General features: G+C 35.7%; 1 protein-coding gene across 1 annotated transcript in view; it reads left to right on the plus strand.

The window, feature by feature from the left end:
• Positions 1 to 13905, plus strand: part of TLK1 (tousled-like kinase 1) — a 184212-nt gene that overhangs the window by 80171 nt on the left and 90136 nt on the right. The window contains exon 3 of the mRNA XM_006878849.1: positions 1661 to 1732. Coding sequence (XP_006878911.1) covers positions 1661 to 1732 — 72 coding nt within the window. The remainder of the gene's footprint in view (positions 1 to 1660; positions 1733 to 13905) is intronic.

Raw genomic sequence — 13905 nt, forward strand, 5'->3', positions numbered from 1 at the left:
GCTTCTCTAGCCATTCGTTTGTTGATGGGCACCTGGGTTGTTTCCAACTCCTTGCTATTGTGAACAGAGCTGCGATAAACATGGGTGTGCATTGGATATTCTCTTAAAGAATTTAGATTTCTTTTTCTATTTTCCCATTATTTTAAATTTATCATTATGATGATTTCTTGGGGGTTTTTTCCATGTCTTGAATCATATTCACTTATTTTTAATAACGTTTGCTATTGAAAAACTCATTGCTATGAAGTTGTCCCTAACTCATAAAACCAGATAGGACAGAGTTTTAGGGTTCTCAGGGCTGTAAATTTTTTAGCAGCAGACAGCCGCATCTTTGTCTCGTGGAGTAGCTGATAGTTTTAAACAATTGACCTTCAGTATTCACTGTTGGATAGGACAGAGGCGTCCATTTATAGCTTCTGTACTTTTATTAACTTTCTGTTTTTAGTGAATACCTGTTGTGCTATTTTCAAAGTCTCTCATTCTCAGAAATATCACACAGTTTTCTTTCTGCTAGTCAACTTAATGGCAGCTAACAATGACAAACTTTCTATTTATGAAATGGTACCTTGATTTGTTGGTAATTTGTCTTCATTGAGTTTTAGGAGTCAGGTTGTGGGGATGGAGGATGGAATTTGTGGAGATTTGTTGTTACCTAGTTTTGTTATAAATGTTGGGGTTTTGGTTTACTGTCTGATTTTGTGTATTTTGATGTGGGGATCCAAAGATTCTTAGAAACTTAGCTGCTGCATTTGTTATGCCAGAGTGTCTAATTTTTCATGTTTTAAGTGCTATGGATGTTATTTGTTTTGGGTTTGATGTTCTTCTCTTAATTAGATTATAACATTCTTCCAAGTGATACTTGAATGAATCCGTTCAAGCACTGTCATGTGTTCAAAATTACCTGTATAGTACCTACCATAACACTAGGTGTATATATGCAGTAAACATTTTATAATGTGGCCTAATTAAATTTATGGCCCAGAATCATCCACTTGGCAGTTTATCTAAGGGTAATTCATAGGCCAGTTTGCAAAACTTTAATAGTAGGTGTAGCCGCTGTTCTTCCAAACAAAAGGAAAGCATGGAGTATTAACAGAGCTACCTGTTGATGAAATTAATTCATGTTTTATCTATGGTCAGCCTTTGGTTTAAACATTCTTGAAAAATATTGATGTAATTAATGTATTACTGGTCAAAAAAATTCTGCAAAAATTTAAGTTTTAGGGTAAACTAAACCAAAGCACAAGAAGACCCCAAGAACTTTATATTTACAAGAATAAAGGCCAGGAGTATGCATAGAGTATGATAGAATCTGAGAAGACTGTGAAGGGAACTGAGGAACTTAATAATGTCACTTAAAGGAAACATTAATTTTATGCATTAGGTAGTAATTTAGGAATCTTTTTAAAAATGGCCCACTTCTTTGCTCTTTTGTATGATGTCTCATAAAATTAGCTAAAAATTAGTTCTTGAAACACAGCAGAAACTATTAATCTGATGTGTTTTTAAAAATACTTTTAATGACAAGAACTTAATAGTTCGTATGTTTACTTTGGCATAATTGATTAAAAGACTCATTTTCAATTATGTGCATAGATTGTTTACTTTGAAATGTATTTGTTAAAATATTGCTCCTAATATGTTAAATTCTTTTTCACAGGCCTCAACAAATAATGAAAGCTCTAATCACAGTTTTGGAAGCTTAGGATCTTTAAGTGACAAGGAGTCAGAGGTAAGTAATTTTATATATAAAACTCTTTAAAGCAAAATTCAGAACAGCCAGTTTTCATCAATCGGTTTTTTTAATTCTTTTTTTGTTTGTTTGTTTTAGATCTTCATTAATTCTTATGTTAAAGTTTAATGATTTTTACATGTCTTATTGAAACATTTTGTTCTATCTTATGAAACATATGGAAAACAATTGGTAATAGAAAATAATATTCCTTTGTTAGGTAACGGAACATAGTAGACGTTCTGATTGGATCATTATTATCTATTCATAATCCATGAGATAAAGGTGCTTTTAAAAAATACTTTATTTCTGATTTCTATTTCTTATCATGCTTTCTTTCCATCTTGTTTGAGGCTAAGGAAAAGCTGTGTAGTTTCTGTGGTATAGAAACATGGTAGTATTACATGTTTTTTTTCTTACTTTGTAGAATCATACTGTTACCTTTTACTTTTCATGTTTAAAAATATCTGAAAACTTTACCCTTCTCTCTGCCACATGCCCATTTACTAACTCCATTGAGGAAATACATGAGATTTTTTTTATAGGCATTTGAATTCATGGTATGGTTCACTTTGACAGTGATATACTTGATCACATCTTTTTAAAATGTCTATACTGGAAGTTCTTCGGGTCTTAGTATTCTTTTGTTGATACTGCAAGTTCTTTTTTGTTGTTGATATAATATTTTATTTCTCAACATATTACTTTCTGATGTTTATTTTTGTAAGATGTGTATATGTGTTATATGTTTTCCCTGTTGATGTTAATCTTATTTCTCCTTGATAAAATTTAGTCTTTGTTCTGCTTGAGTTAGTGTATCTTAGGTAGATATATAAATGATAGTGATAGGCCATAAGCACTCGGTAACTCTTTGATGTTTGGCTTTGGTGTATTCAGTGGAGAGAGCAACTACCGAAGGTGGCATCTTTTCCAGTCCTGTGTTATTTGAAAGCATCTAAGGATTCTGTAGGTGGACAGTTTTGTGCAGGTATATGCAGGCACCCTGACACTCCAAAGGAGTGTGGCATAGGGCTCTGACTCATCAGGCTTTCCCTTCCACAGAGACAACTGGCAGGCAGCTGAAAGGACTGTGCAAGTGACGGGACTTTATCTGCAGTAGGTTGGTTCCCTTGAGGTAAGCGTTAGTAGCCCCTGTAGAACCAGTTTATCAGAGTTTAGTGGTTTTCCAAATTAATATATTTACTAAGTTCTTAAAAACCATAGATTTAGATCTAGTCAAAGTACAGAGTTTTAAAAATTATATCAAGAATGTTTTGACCTTACATTTCCTGGGCTTTGGAACATTTCTTGATATTTTCACAGAATTGGAAGTATTTAGTGATTTCATTAGGCATTTTGTATTAGGAAAGGTAATAGAACAAATTTTGATTTTGTACTTTATCTTTTATATTCACCAAATTTATTTTGAATAGGTTTTCAGTAGTACAGTATAACAATTAGAAACACCTGTAATAGTAGTAAAGCTTTTTCAGATTCTTCATAAGTATGTTGTTGTTGTTGTTGATTGCCATCGAGTTGAGCATGACTCATAGTGACCCTATGAACAAAAGACCTGAAGCCTTTCTATAATTATTATCGTTTCTCAAAGTTCATAGTGTTTCCAGAGGCATATTGTTTAGGAAGTGGATGCCACTCTTGCTTCCAGTAAATATCTATATATTCCCAATATATGTTAATAGATTCAGTGTTTAGAATGTCTTCAAAGAAATCAGCCAATAAGAAAATTTCACTGTCCTATAGGAAAATAGCAAAGATTACTATAGGTTATATTTTTAGTTAAAAATGTTGGTTATTGGATTGTTTTGTTCTTGCTGTTGTTTTTAAATTGACTATTTACAGTGGAATGTAACACAGGTAGTCAGTGGATGTACTTGGTTTTATTTATATAACATTTTTGAGAGATAGATACTATTGAGAAATATTGCTTTTGCTGGTAAGTGCTTTATTTAAATCAGAAGTGTTTGCAAATTAATGGCTACGTCAGGTGACAGTATTTTGGAAATTACTCTAGAGAATATATTTCCCTTAAATTTTGAAGAGGCAGCTTTTTCTTTTTTTCCTTTATCTTTTCATTTAAGAAGCTGCTCATATGGAGTGTAGTTTCCAGGTTTTATCTCTTTAGTTAGATACCTTAATTAATGAAGTCTATTGGCATAAAATTTCTTAATGCATCAAAATAAAAATACTCATTAAGTAAAAATTGTTGGGAGCAAACAACTAGAGACAGAAGTACTTCTGAATTTCTTAATATACCTTATAATATATTTAATAGTAAGATGTATTACATTGTCTTAGTGTCATTATATATTTTTTAATTCATTACATTTTTTTAATTTTCATCTCAAAAAATGCTAAAAAATACATTTTTCAAAAAAATTTGTTGTGGAGTTTGTTTGGTAGGTGGAACCACCTACCATCTACTCCTAAAGCAGCTATTCTGTATTCTTGCAGCTTTTCTTCATACTTACTTCTATAGTTTATTATCACTAAATTTTATTTTGTGTAAAATGAACAAGGGCCATGTGAGGAGTGCCTCATCTGACCTTTACCAACTTCAAAGGGGGAAACTATCCCCGCCCTAACATCAGTAACACAAAACCAATTCCCATGAGGTTAGACATGCCCCCCCCCCCCCACACACACACACACTCATGCCTCTTTTTGCTTATGTCAACACCAATCTTACTGCTTTGTTGAGTCCAGAATCTGATGTGATAGTTCACAGACCACACAGAACCATATTGGGGGAGTCAAAAGTTTATAGTTCAGATTAACATTATAGCCAAGACCGCTCTCAAATGTACACGCGGGCACCTCAGTCTCCAGCCTAGTAGTGGTCCCAAGCTCACAGTCCTGCCAGTATTGGCTCCCCTCCACACCTCAGTGGGTGTCTCACTTCATTTCTACAGTTCACCCATTGCTGTTGCTGCCACTACTTTTCCTAAGTGTGTCCTACATTTTATCAGGTTGGGGGATGTCTCTATTCTCTGGCTGGGGAAGAAGTCTATCTCTTCTGGTGGGAAAAGAATTTCTATCTCTGCAGCTAGAACTCTTCAGTTTCTTGGCAAGACTAGCCAATCCCCTTGTAGATTGTTGAGATAGACCAGTTGCCCTATCCTCATAATCTTACCCATCTTAATAGCAACATCAGATAAGAGTAAAAGGAATCATATTGAGATATAAACTCCATAATTGTCTTTCTCTTCACTCAACTTACATATTAATTTTTAATATATTAAAATTCTCCATCTTGTAATAAAAGTGTATCCTACTGTTTTATCAACTGGACATACCTGTTGACTTCTCTTGGGATTTCTGAGGATTTTTAGTTCATCAGTTATTTTCTTTCACTACTTTTCAGTATTTTCCTATCCAGTATTATTTTTAGGGCCTCAGAACTGTTTTCATGAGTCTTCTTACTATCAAAACAGAATATTGTTATTGTTGTGTGTCATCAAGTCTAAAATGATGACCCTTCAGTGTGTTTTTCAGAGGCAGTAAAAAAAAAAAAAAAGAAAAGAAAAAAAAGGAGATTGCCCTCCTTTTCCTACAGAACAGCTGGTGGGTCCAACCATGTACCTTTAGTATTGCAGTGCAGCTTATCACTAAGCCACAAGGGTTCCCCTTTAAAATGAAAGAGTTTCCAATAAGTCACTATTCAGTTTATTAAACCATAGCAACTGAAATTTTTCAGTTAAGTACTTTAGTATATATGAATTTTCATTTATTTATAAATGTAGACTGAAAGTTTTTATTCTTGCTTAGAAAGTCTTGGTAACAAAATGGATAGAAATTATTGATTTTGTTTTGTGTCACTTTCAAGTCTGATCTACTAGATCCAAAAATCAGTGTATTTTCAATAAGCTTTTACTGCATATCTGTTACTTTGTAATTTCTGTGCCCAACCACAGGGAATACAAAAATGAACAAGATCCAGGATATGGTCTGAGATTATTGTGAGAGGAAGGAAACTTGAGACTGTGGGTTTGAGGAAAGAAAGTAATTATGTGCAGGATGGGAAGAGCTGTTTACTGAGATGGTGGTTGTTAAGTGCCATCCAGTCGCCTGCAACTCATTGCCACCCTTTGTACAATAGCTCTGAACTCTGCCTTTATGAAGTCTTAGAATATCTAAGGGTTATTACAAAGATGGTTTGTGGGCCTTTTCTGCTAAAGTTCTTTTCCGGATTAGAGAAGGAGGTTAAGTTTATTGGCTATCAATGTTCTTTTCCAAGTTTTAGAACTTTCTTAAAATTCTCCCCATTGACCCCCACCTACTTACAGATCTCTTTGAAGTACCTTTCCCTGTCTCAACACAAAGACGACTCGTCTCACTTTTCCTCAAACGTCTAGTCGATGACTGTTCTCATCCCAGCTGTATCACACGATGCTAAGATAAATTGTCTTCTAGCTCATTTGGAACTTAGGGATTATTAATGACTGTGCAGTCCTCTTAACTTTCCTTTTATATATCTGTGTTTCTCTGCATTATTTCATTTCTTACTGAAATTGAGATACTTGTTATTAACTACAAATATTGTTAAATTGTGTCCTCTTTAATGCCAGAGAAATGCCAAAACTAAACTCATTACAATTTAGTTGACTCAAACTCATGACAACCTCGTGTATTACAGAGAACTGCTCCGTAAAGTTTCATTGGTTGTAATCTTTAAGGAAGGAGTTTTTCAGGCCTTACTTCTGTGTTGATCTGAACTGCCAGCCTTTAGGTTAATAGACATACACAGGCTGTTTTACATTACTTGAAGACCTTTGAGAACCACACCTGTGGTTATAGGGTCAGTTCTGATTCTTGGTAGCAGTGAGTAGTAAAGAGTAGGACTGTTTCATGGGATTTTCTTGGCTGTAATCTAAATGAAAATAGGTTGTCAGTCTTTTCATCAGTGCTGTTATAGGGTGAGTTTAAATTACCAGTGTTTACATTTCATTTGATGAGACTGTTGGCTCTAGAATCTTTAAAAATGCATTCATAGTTATACAGTCATGTGTGCTAATATACACTACAGCATTCATATTTGTAAAGAAGTTTCATGCCAAATGAATCTATGGAATCCTCTTTTCATTTTTAATATTAATCTTTTTATATTATAACCCGGATTAAGAGTAGTATATACTACAACATATTTTATTTCCACAAGAACCACAGCATTATTTTATGTTACTGTTACAAAGAAGCTGGGGCAGTTGTAGCCTCTAAAAGTTTAAACATTCCATTCTTACAAATTATAATTGCAATGAAAAGTTATACAGATATACAGTGTGTGGGTATGGTATATTGATTTGTGTTAATTTACTACTGTTATGTATTGTCTAGTTGAAACCAGCACAAAACTGACCCTTTCATTGGATTTTCAGAGGCAGTAAATCACATAGGAGAAGATTTCCCATTTTTTCCCCCCATAGAGCAGCTAGTGAATTTAAACAACATGTCTTTTGTTTGTCATTGCAACTCTTTACCATTCAACTACCATAACTGCTAAATTAACACTAGCATTTAAAATTGAAAGTAATTTTATTAAAGAAGATATGATTGCTCTTTCATTGGGTAATAACTGTTAGTCCTTAACAACTGTTTTTGAATCGGTTCCAACTGATAGTAGCTCCCATCAGATTTCCAAGACTGTAAACCTCTATAGGAGGAAACTATGCATCCATTTCTAGAACTGTTTGTTTTATAGAGTTCTGTACAATGATTCTTCTATATAAAATCTCCTTTTTGGAAAATGACATTTCAAAGCTTCACATAAGCATGTGTATGATTAAAATTATATAGTAATTAGGTTGACAGGGTTTTTTGTTTTGTTTTGTTTTGTTTTTTGTACTGTCAATTCAAAACCAACCCATAGTTGACCTTCCAGAAGGTTTTCAGGGGCAGTTCAGTTGCACAGGAAGAGAATGCCCCATAGAGCAGTTGGTGAATTTGAACAACATGCCTTTGGGATGGTAGCACAGCTCTTTATCATTAGACTGCCATAGCTCCTAAGGTTGGCCTAAAAAATTATCTCATACATAACCATTTTATTATAAATCAGTATTCATCTTTGCTTTGTGATGTTGCCTATTTGTCCTCTTGATTATGTTTAAATTAACTTTTTCCTTGAGTACCATTGACTAATTGAAATTGTCCTCTTTGAAAAGAAAAGATGCACTGGTCGTACATTGGAATTACTTTTTAAAATTTCACTGGATTTTAATTTTTCTATATGTTTGTTATAATCTGACCAGGTATTTCCTTCAATGTCTTTGTTATAATGCTGTATTTTTTGTGTCTCTTCTTTTCATAAACTACCTTTCATTGGACTTTATGCTGCATAAATCTGTTCAGCTTCTCAAAATGTTTGATATCTTACGTGAATGAAAGTTTACAGATCAGTAGTTTTCATTGACTCATTCATGCACACTTTGCTGGACTATAATTTATAACATTGTTGATATGTGCCAATGAGTTGGAACCAACTGATAGTTGATCCTCCACTAGTCTTCAGAGTCTGTAAATTTCACAAAAGGATTAGTCCATTTTTCTCCTGCTGAACAGCTGGTGGATTTGAACTGCCTGCATTGGACTGAGAAAGCAATTCCTTACCATTAGCTCAGAAGAGCTCCTTCAGTGTCTATTGTTGTAATAACATTTTACAACAATTAATGTTACAATTAAATTAAGAGCATTAATTATCATTTTGGATCACTTTTAATTGTGTATCACCTTCATTGTTACTCATTTTCTCTAATTAATAACTTTCACTCCTCTCTACATCTCTACCTGTGTGTGAACAAAGTTGGGGAGCACTGCATGGTTTGGAATTGGGAAGGGAATGTGCCAGGGTTGTATTCTCTCTCCATACCTATTCAGTTTGTATGCTGAGCAAATTATCTGAGAAGCTGGACTCTGGGATGAGGAGTGTGGCATCAGGATTGGAGGGAGACTGATCAATAACCTGCGCTATGGAGATGACACAGTCTTGCTTGCTGAAAGTGAGGAGAGCTTGAAGCACTTGTTGGAGAAGATCAAGTAACGCAGCCTTTTGTATGGGTTGTATCTCAATGTCAGGAAAACAAAGATTCCTACCACTGGACTGATAAGCATCATGATGGATGAAGAGGAGATTGAAACTATCAACAGTTTCATCTTGCTTCGATCAAGAATTAACACCCTCGATATTAGCAGTCAGGAAATAAGGAGATGCATTGCACTGGGAAAATCTGCAGTTATGGACCTTTCCAAATTATTGAAGAGTAGTGATGTCAGTTTGAAGACTAAGATGCATCTGATTCAGACTATAGTCTTTTCGATTACTAGGTATGCATCCGAGAGCTGAACAGTGAATAAGGATGACAAAAAAAGAATCGATGTCTTTGAGCTGTGCTGTTGGAGAAGAGCACAGAACATTCCATAGATGGCCAAGAGAATGAACAGATTATGTCTTGGAAAGGGTGCACCCAGAGTGCTCTTTGGAGGCAAGAATGATGAGGCTTTGCCTCACATACTTTGGGCATGTTGCTAGGAGGGGCTATTCCTTGGAGAAGGACATAATGTTGGGAAGGGTGAAGAGTTGGCAAAGGAGAAGACAACCCTCAACTGTGTGGATTGACACAGTGACTGCTGCAATGTGCTCTTGTGTGTTAAGAAGCGTGAGGATGGTGCAAGATAGGACAGGGTTCTTATCTTTTGTTCATAGGGTTGCTCTGAGTTGTGCTTGACTGAACAGCACCTAACAGCAATGTCTATTGCCATCCCTGATAACTGGTCAAGAATGATTGTATGTATAAAACTTTTCTTAGTTTTTTATATTAGTGGTTATATACCATAGTTGTCCGTTTGTGGCTGACTGTTGTTTTTTGACATAATTTCCTCTAGATTTATCCACGTTGTGTACTGTTTCATGAATACTTTATCGTTCTTTAATATTGTGTAATATTGTGTTGTAGGAATGTGGCAGAGTTTATCCGTTCATCCGATGATGGCCACTTGAGTTTTTCCATCTCTTTGCTATTGCAAATAATACTGCATTGAACATGAATGTACATATATCTGTGTCACAGCTCTTACTTTTTGGGGATGTATTCCTAGTAGTGGAATTGCTAGGTTGAATAATAATTTCTATTCTCAACTTTCTAAGAAACATCAAACTTTTTTCCATTGTAGTTGTACCATTTTACATTCTCATCAACATTGAGGGTTCCAGTTTCCATATCTTCACTAGCATTTACTCTTTGCTGTCTTGATGACCTTTGCTTTTGGTACCAGGGTAAGATGATGCTTCTTGTGTTGATTTGTTTCTCTCTCTGATAGCCTAGTGGTTAAGGAGTTGCCCTACCAATCCTAAGGCAGAAGGTTTGAATCTGCCAGCTGCTCTGTGGGAGAAAGATAGGCAGTCTTCTGTGTGATCTACTACCTCTGAAAACCTGCTAGAGGGTCAGCTATGAGTTGGTTCTGACTTAAAGGCACATAACAGTAGATGTTGATGAGGGAGCTCTGATGGTTTAGTCCATAGAATCTTGTGCTGCTCATCCAAAGACTTTACCTCCATGGCAATTTTAATTTGCCAGTTTCTCCAAAATAGATGGGCAGTCTCCTCTTATGTTTGATTTATAGCTTTGGAAACCCACTGGAGTTTCCAATTCTACTATAATGAGAAGGAAAATAGTTAATGATCCTGAGCATATCTTCATGAGTATATTGGCCTTTTGTTTGTTGGTTTTCTTTGGTGAAGTGTCTTTTGATGTCCTTGTCTCATTACATAATTGAATGGTTTGTTTTTTCTTATTCAGGAGTTTTCTATAAATTTTAGATATTAGTCCGTTTTCAGACCTGTAACCACCAGTCCTTCCCCCCCCCCCCCTTATAGGTTATCTTTCTGCTTTTTTTGAAGACATCTTCTGGTGAATGTAAGGATTTCATTATTCGAAGGTTATAGTTAGTTAGTTTATCCTCTGTTCATTGTGTGTTTCAGTGAAATTTTATCATCTGTTGAAGCCATTAGAATTATATTAGGGATCCTGAATTTGTCTTAGGGGTACTGTAGTGATACTGTCCATAGAAAATTGAACTTCTAACTCAAAGATGACACCTCTCTGTTGGTTTGAATTCATCAGCCACTCAGTAGACATAAAAGATAGGCACTTTTCCTCCTGTGTGATTTATAGCTTCCAGAAGCCACTGGATGATCAGGTCTGAGTTGGTTCTCACTCAGTGACAGCGAGTAAAGATGTTTGCTCCAATTTTTTCCTCTGGTGATTTTTATAATTTTATAATTTTAAGTTTCATGCCTATGTGCTTGATCTGTTTTGAGTTAGTTTCTATATCTGGTGTTAAGTGTAGGTCTTGTTTCAATTTCCCACAGAAATTTCAAAGTTTTCCAGCATTATTTGTTAAAGAGGTGGTCTTTTTTCACTGATTTTTTTTTTATTATTATTTTTGTGTGAGTGTACTGTCAAATCAGATCTGACTGGTACAGGAGGAGATTGTCCCTCCTTCCCCGGCTGAGCATCTGGTGGATTCGAACCGTGCGCCTCTGGGATTGTAGTTGCAGCTCCTTGCCACTAGGCCATCAGAGCTCCCCTATTTTTTTCCATAATTAATGCGAAACCTATACTTGGACCAGGAGGCAATCGTCAGAACAGAGCATGGGAACACTATATGGTTCAAAATTGGGAAGGGTGTACGCCAGGGATGCATTTTATCTCCATACCTTTTCAACCTATATGCAGAACAGATTATCTGGGAGGCTGGGCTCTATGAGGAGAAATGTGGGGTCAAGATTGGTGGACGATTTATCAACAATCTGCGTTATGCAGATGACACAACCCTGCTTGCTGAAACTGAAGAGGACCTGAAGCAGCTGCTGCCAGAGGGTCAAGGACTGCAACCTCCAATATGGATTGAGGCTCAATGTCAAGAAGACAAAGATTCTCACCACTGGACCAATTGGCAACATCAGGATGGATGGTGAAGAGATTGAGATTGTACACAGCTTTAGTTTGCTTGGCTCCACAGTCAACACTCTTGGCACCAGTCAGTAGCCAGGAAATTAAAAGGCGCATTGCCTTGGGAAAGTCTACTGTTAGGAATCTCTCCAAAGTACTGAAGAGCACTGGTATCTCTCTGGAGACTAAGGTGCGTTTGATACAGGCCATGGTCTTTGCAATCACTTGTTATGCATCAGAGAGTTGGACACTGACCAAGGAGGATAGAAGGAGACTTGATGCCTTTGAGCTGTGGTGCTGGAGAAGAATTTTGAGAATACCATGGACTGCTAGGAAAACAAAACAGATTTGTCCTGGAAAGGGTTAAACCGGGTAGCTCCTTGGAGGCAAGGATTCTGAGGCTTCGTCTAACATACTTTGGACATGTTGTGAGGAGAGACCGGTCCTTGGAGAAGGACATCATGCTTGGGAGAGTGGAGGGACAGTGCAGGAAGTGGAGGGACAGTGCAGGAAGGGAAGGCCCTCTATGAGGTGGATTGATTCAGTGACTGGAATAATCGGGATGGGAGTGTCGGAGATAGTGTGATTGGCACAGGACAGAGCAGAGTTTAGGGCTGTTGTACATAGGGTCACCATGAGTCGCAAGTGACTCGATGGCACATAACAACAAAAACAACAACAATGAATATTACCTGTTTTTCAAAAATGAACTATCGCCATTGATGAATAGACAGACTTCTCCAAGACACATTTGTCTTTTGGCAGACTGTGTGAGTATTCAGTACTTTTTTCCAACACTGCAACTCAAAGATATCTATTCTTCTGTCATCTTTATTCATTGTCCAGTTTTCAGATCTATAGCAAGTTACTGAAAAGACCATGGTTTGGAACAAGTGCACCTTAGTCTTTAAACTGACATTGTGGTCTTCAGCACCTTGGAGAGTTCCCTAACTGCTAATTCAAAGAGTGCTGTTTGTGGGTACGACTAAGATGAAATAGTTGGTAATTTCTTTCTCTTCTTCTATAATGATGTTGCCTTTTGTTTTCTTGAAGTTGAGCTGTAGTGCATATTCCTCATGAATTAGTCCTGACTTCTGTAGTCCTTGATTTCTGCAGCAAATTTTTTCTTCATAAGTCCAACTTCTCGAATGATTTGTTCAGCATACAGATTGAATAAGTGAGTTTAGGTAGGCAGTGAGTGTCTTAAAATTCATTTCTTCTTGATTTTCAAATTTGTTGAAATGTAGTTATTCAGAGCATTCTGTTAATCCTTTCTTATTTGATTTTATTATGTTGTGACATCACCCATTTAATTTGCTATTCATGTTACATGCATCTTCTCAGGTTTCAAGGTTCTAGTCTTCAATTTTACTGTTTCCCATTTTATTTCTGCTCTTTATTATTTCCTTTTTTCTAGAGTCTGTAGGCTTTACTTTTCTCTTTCTAATAGAGTTGTTGGGTAAAAGTGATTTTTATTTCTTGACTTTTTTGATGTGTGTACTTAACTGCTAGAAATTTAGAACTTCTAAATACTGTTCTTGGTGTGTTCCAAAGATTTTAATACATTGTGTTTTCATTCTTGTTTGTTTCAAGAAATTTTTAATTTTTTTCATTTCTTCTCGTTAATATTGTGTCCAAGCATGATGTTATTTTAGTTTCTATTGATTTTTTTTTCTATCCCTGTTATTGATTTTACATTTTATGGTATTGTGATCTGAGAAGATGGTTGTATTCTTTTCATGTTTTCAAATTTGAGATCTGGTTTGTGATATAACATATATTTTGAAGATCAAGAAGAATTGTGCTCTTATTGGGTAGAATAGCCCGAATGATGTCCAGTTAACTAATTTTATTTTTTAGTTCTTCACCTTTGTTGAGTTAGTTTTTAGTTTCTCTCTCCATTGAAAATAATGTATTAAAGTCTCGTACTTTAATACTATTGTGTTGTCTCTCTCTTAATCTGTTAGCTTGATTTCTGTATCTTGCAGCTTTATCATTAAATGTAGTTAAGGACCTTTTCTTTCTTTCTTTTTTTTTTTTTAAGGACCTTTTCTTAACTTGACCCTTTGATCATTATGCCATGCCCTTACTGGTTATTGCCTTGAAGTCTGTTTTATCAGAAATTAATATTATTGCCGTACTTTAGGCATGTTGCTAGGAGAGGGTATTTCTTGGATGAGAAGGACATCAAGATGGAGGATCAGCAAAAGA

Source organism: Elephantulus edwardii, unplaced genomic scaffold (assembly GCF_000299155.1).
Source record: "Elephantulus edwardii isolate Elephantulus edwardi_28Jun2011 unplaced genomic scaffold, EleEdw1.0 scaffold00001, whole genome shotgun sequence".
NCBI lineage: Eukaryota > Metazoa > Chordata > Mammalia > Macroscelidea > Macroscelididae > Elephantulus > Elephantulus edwardii.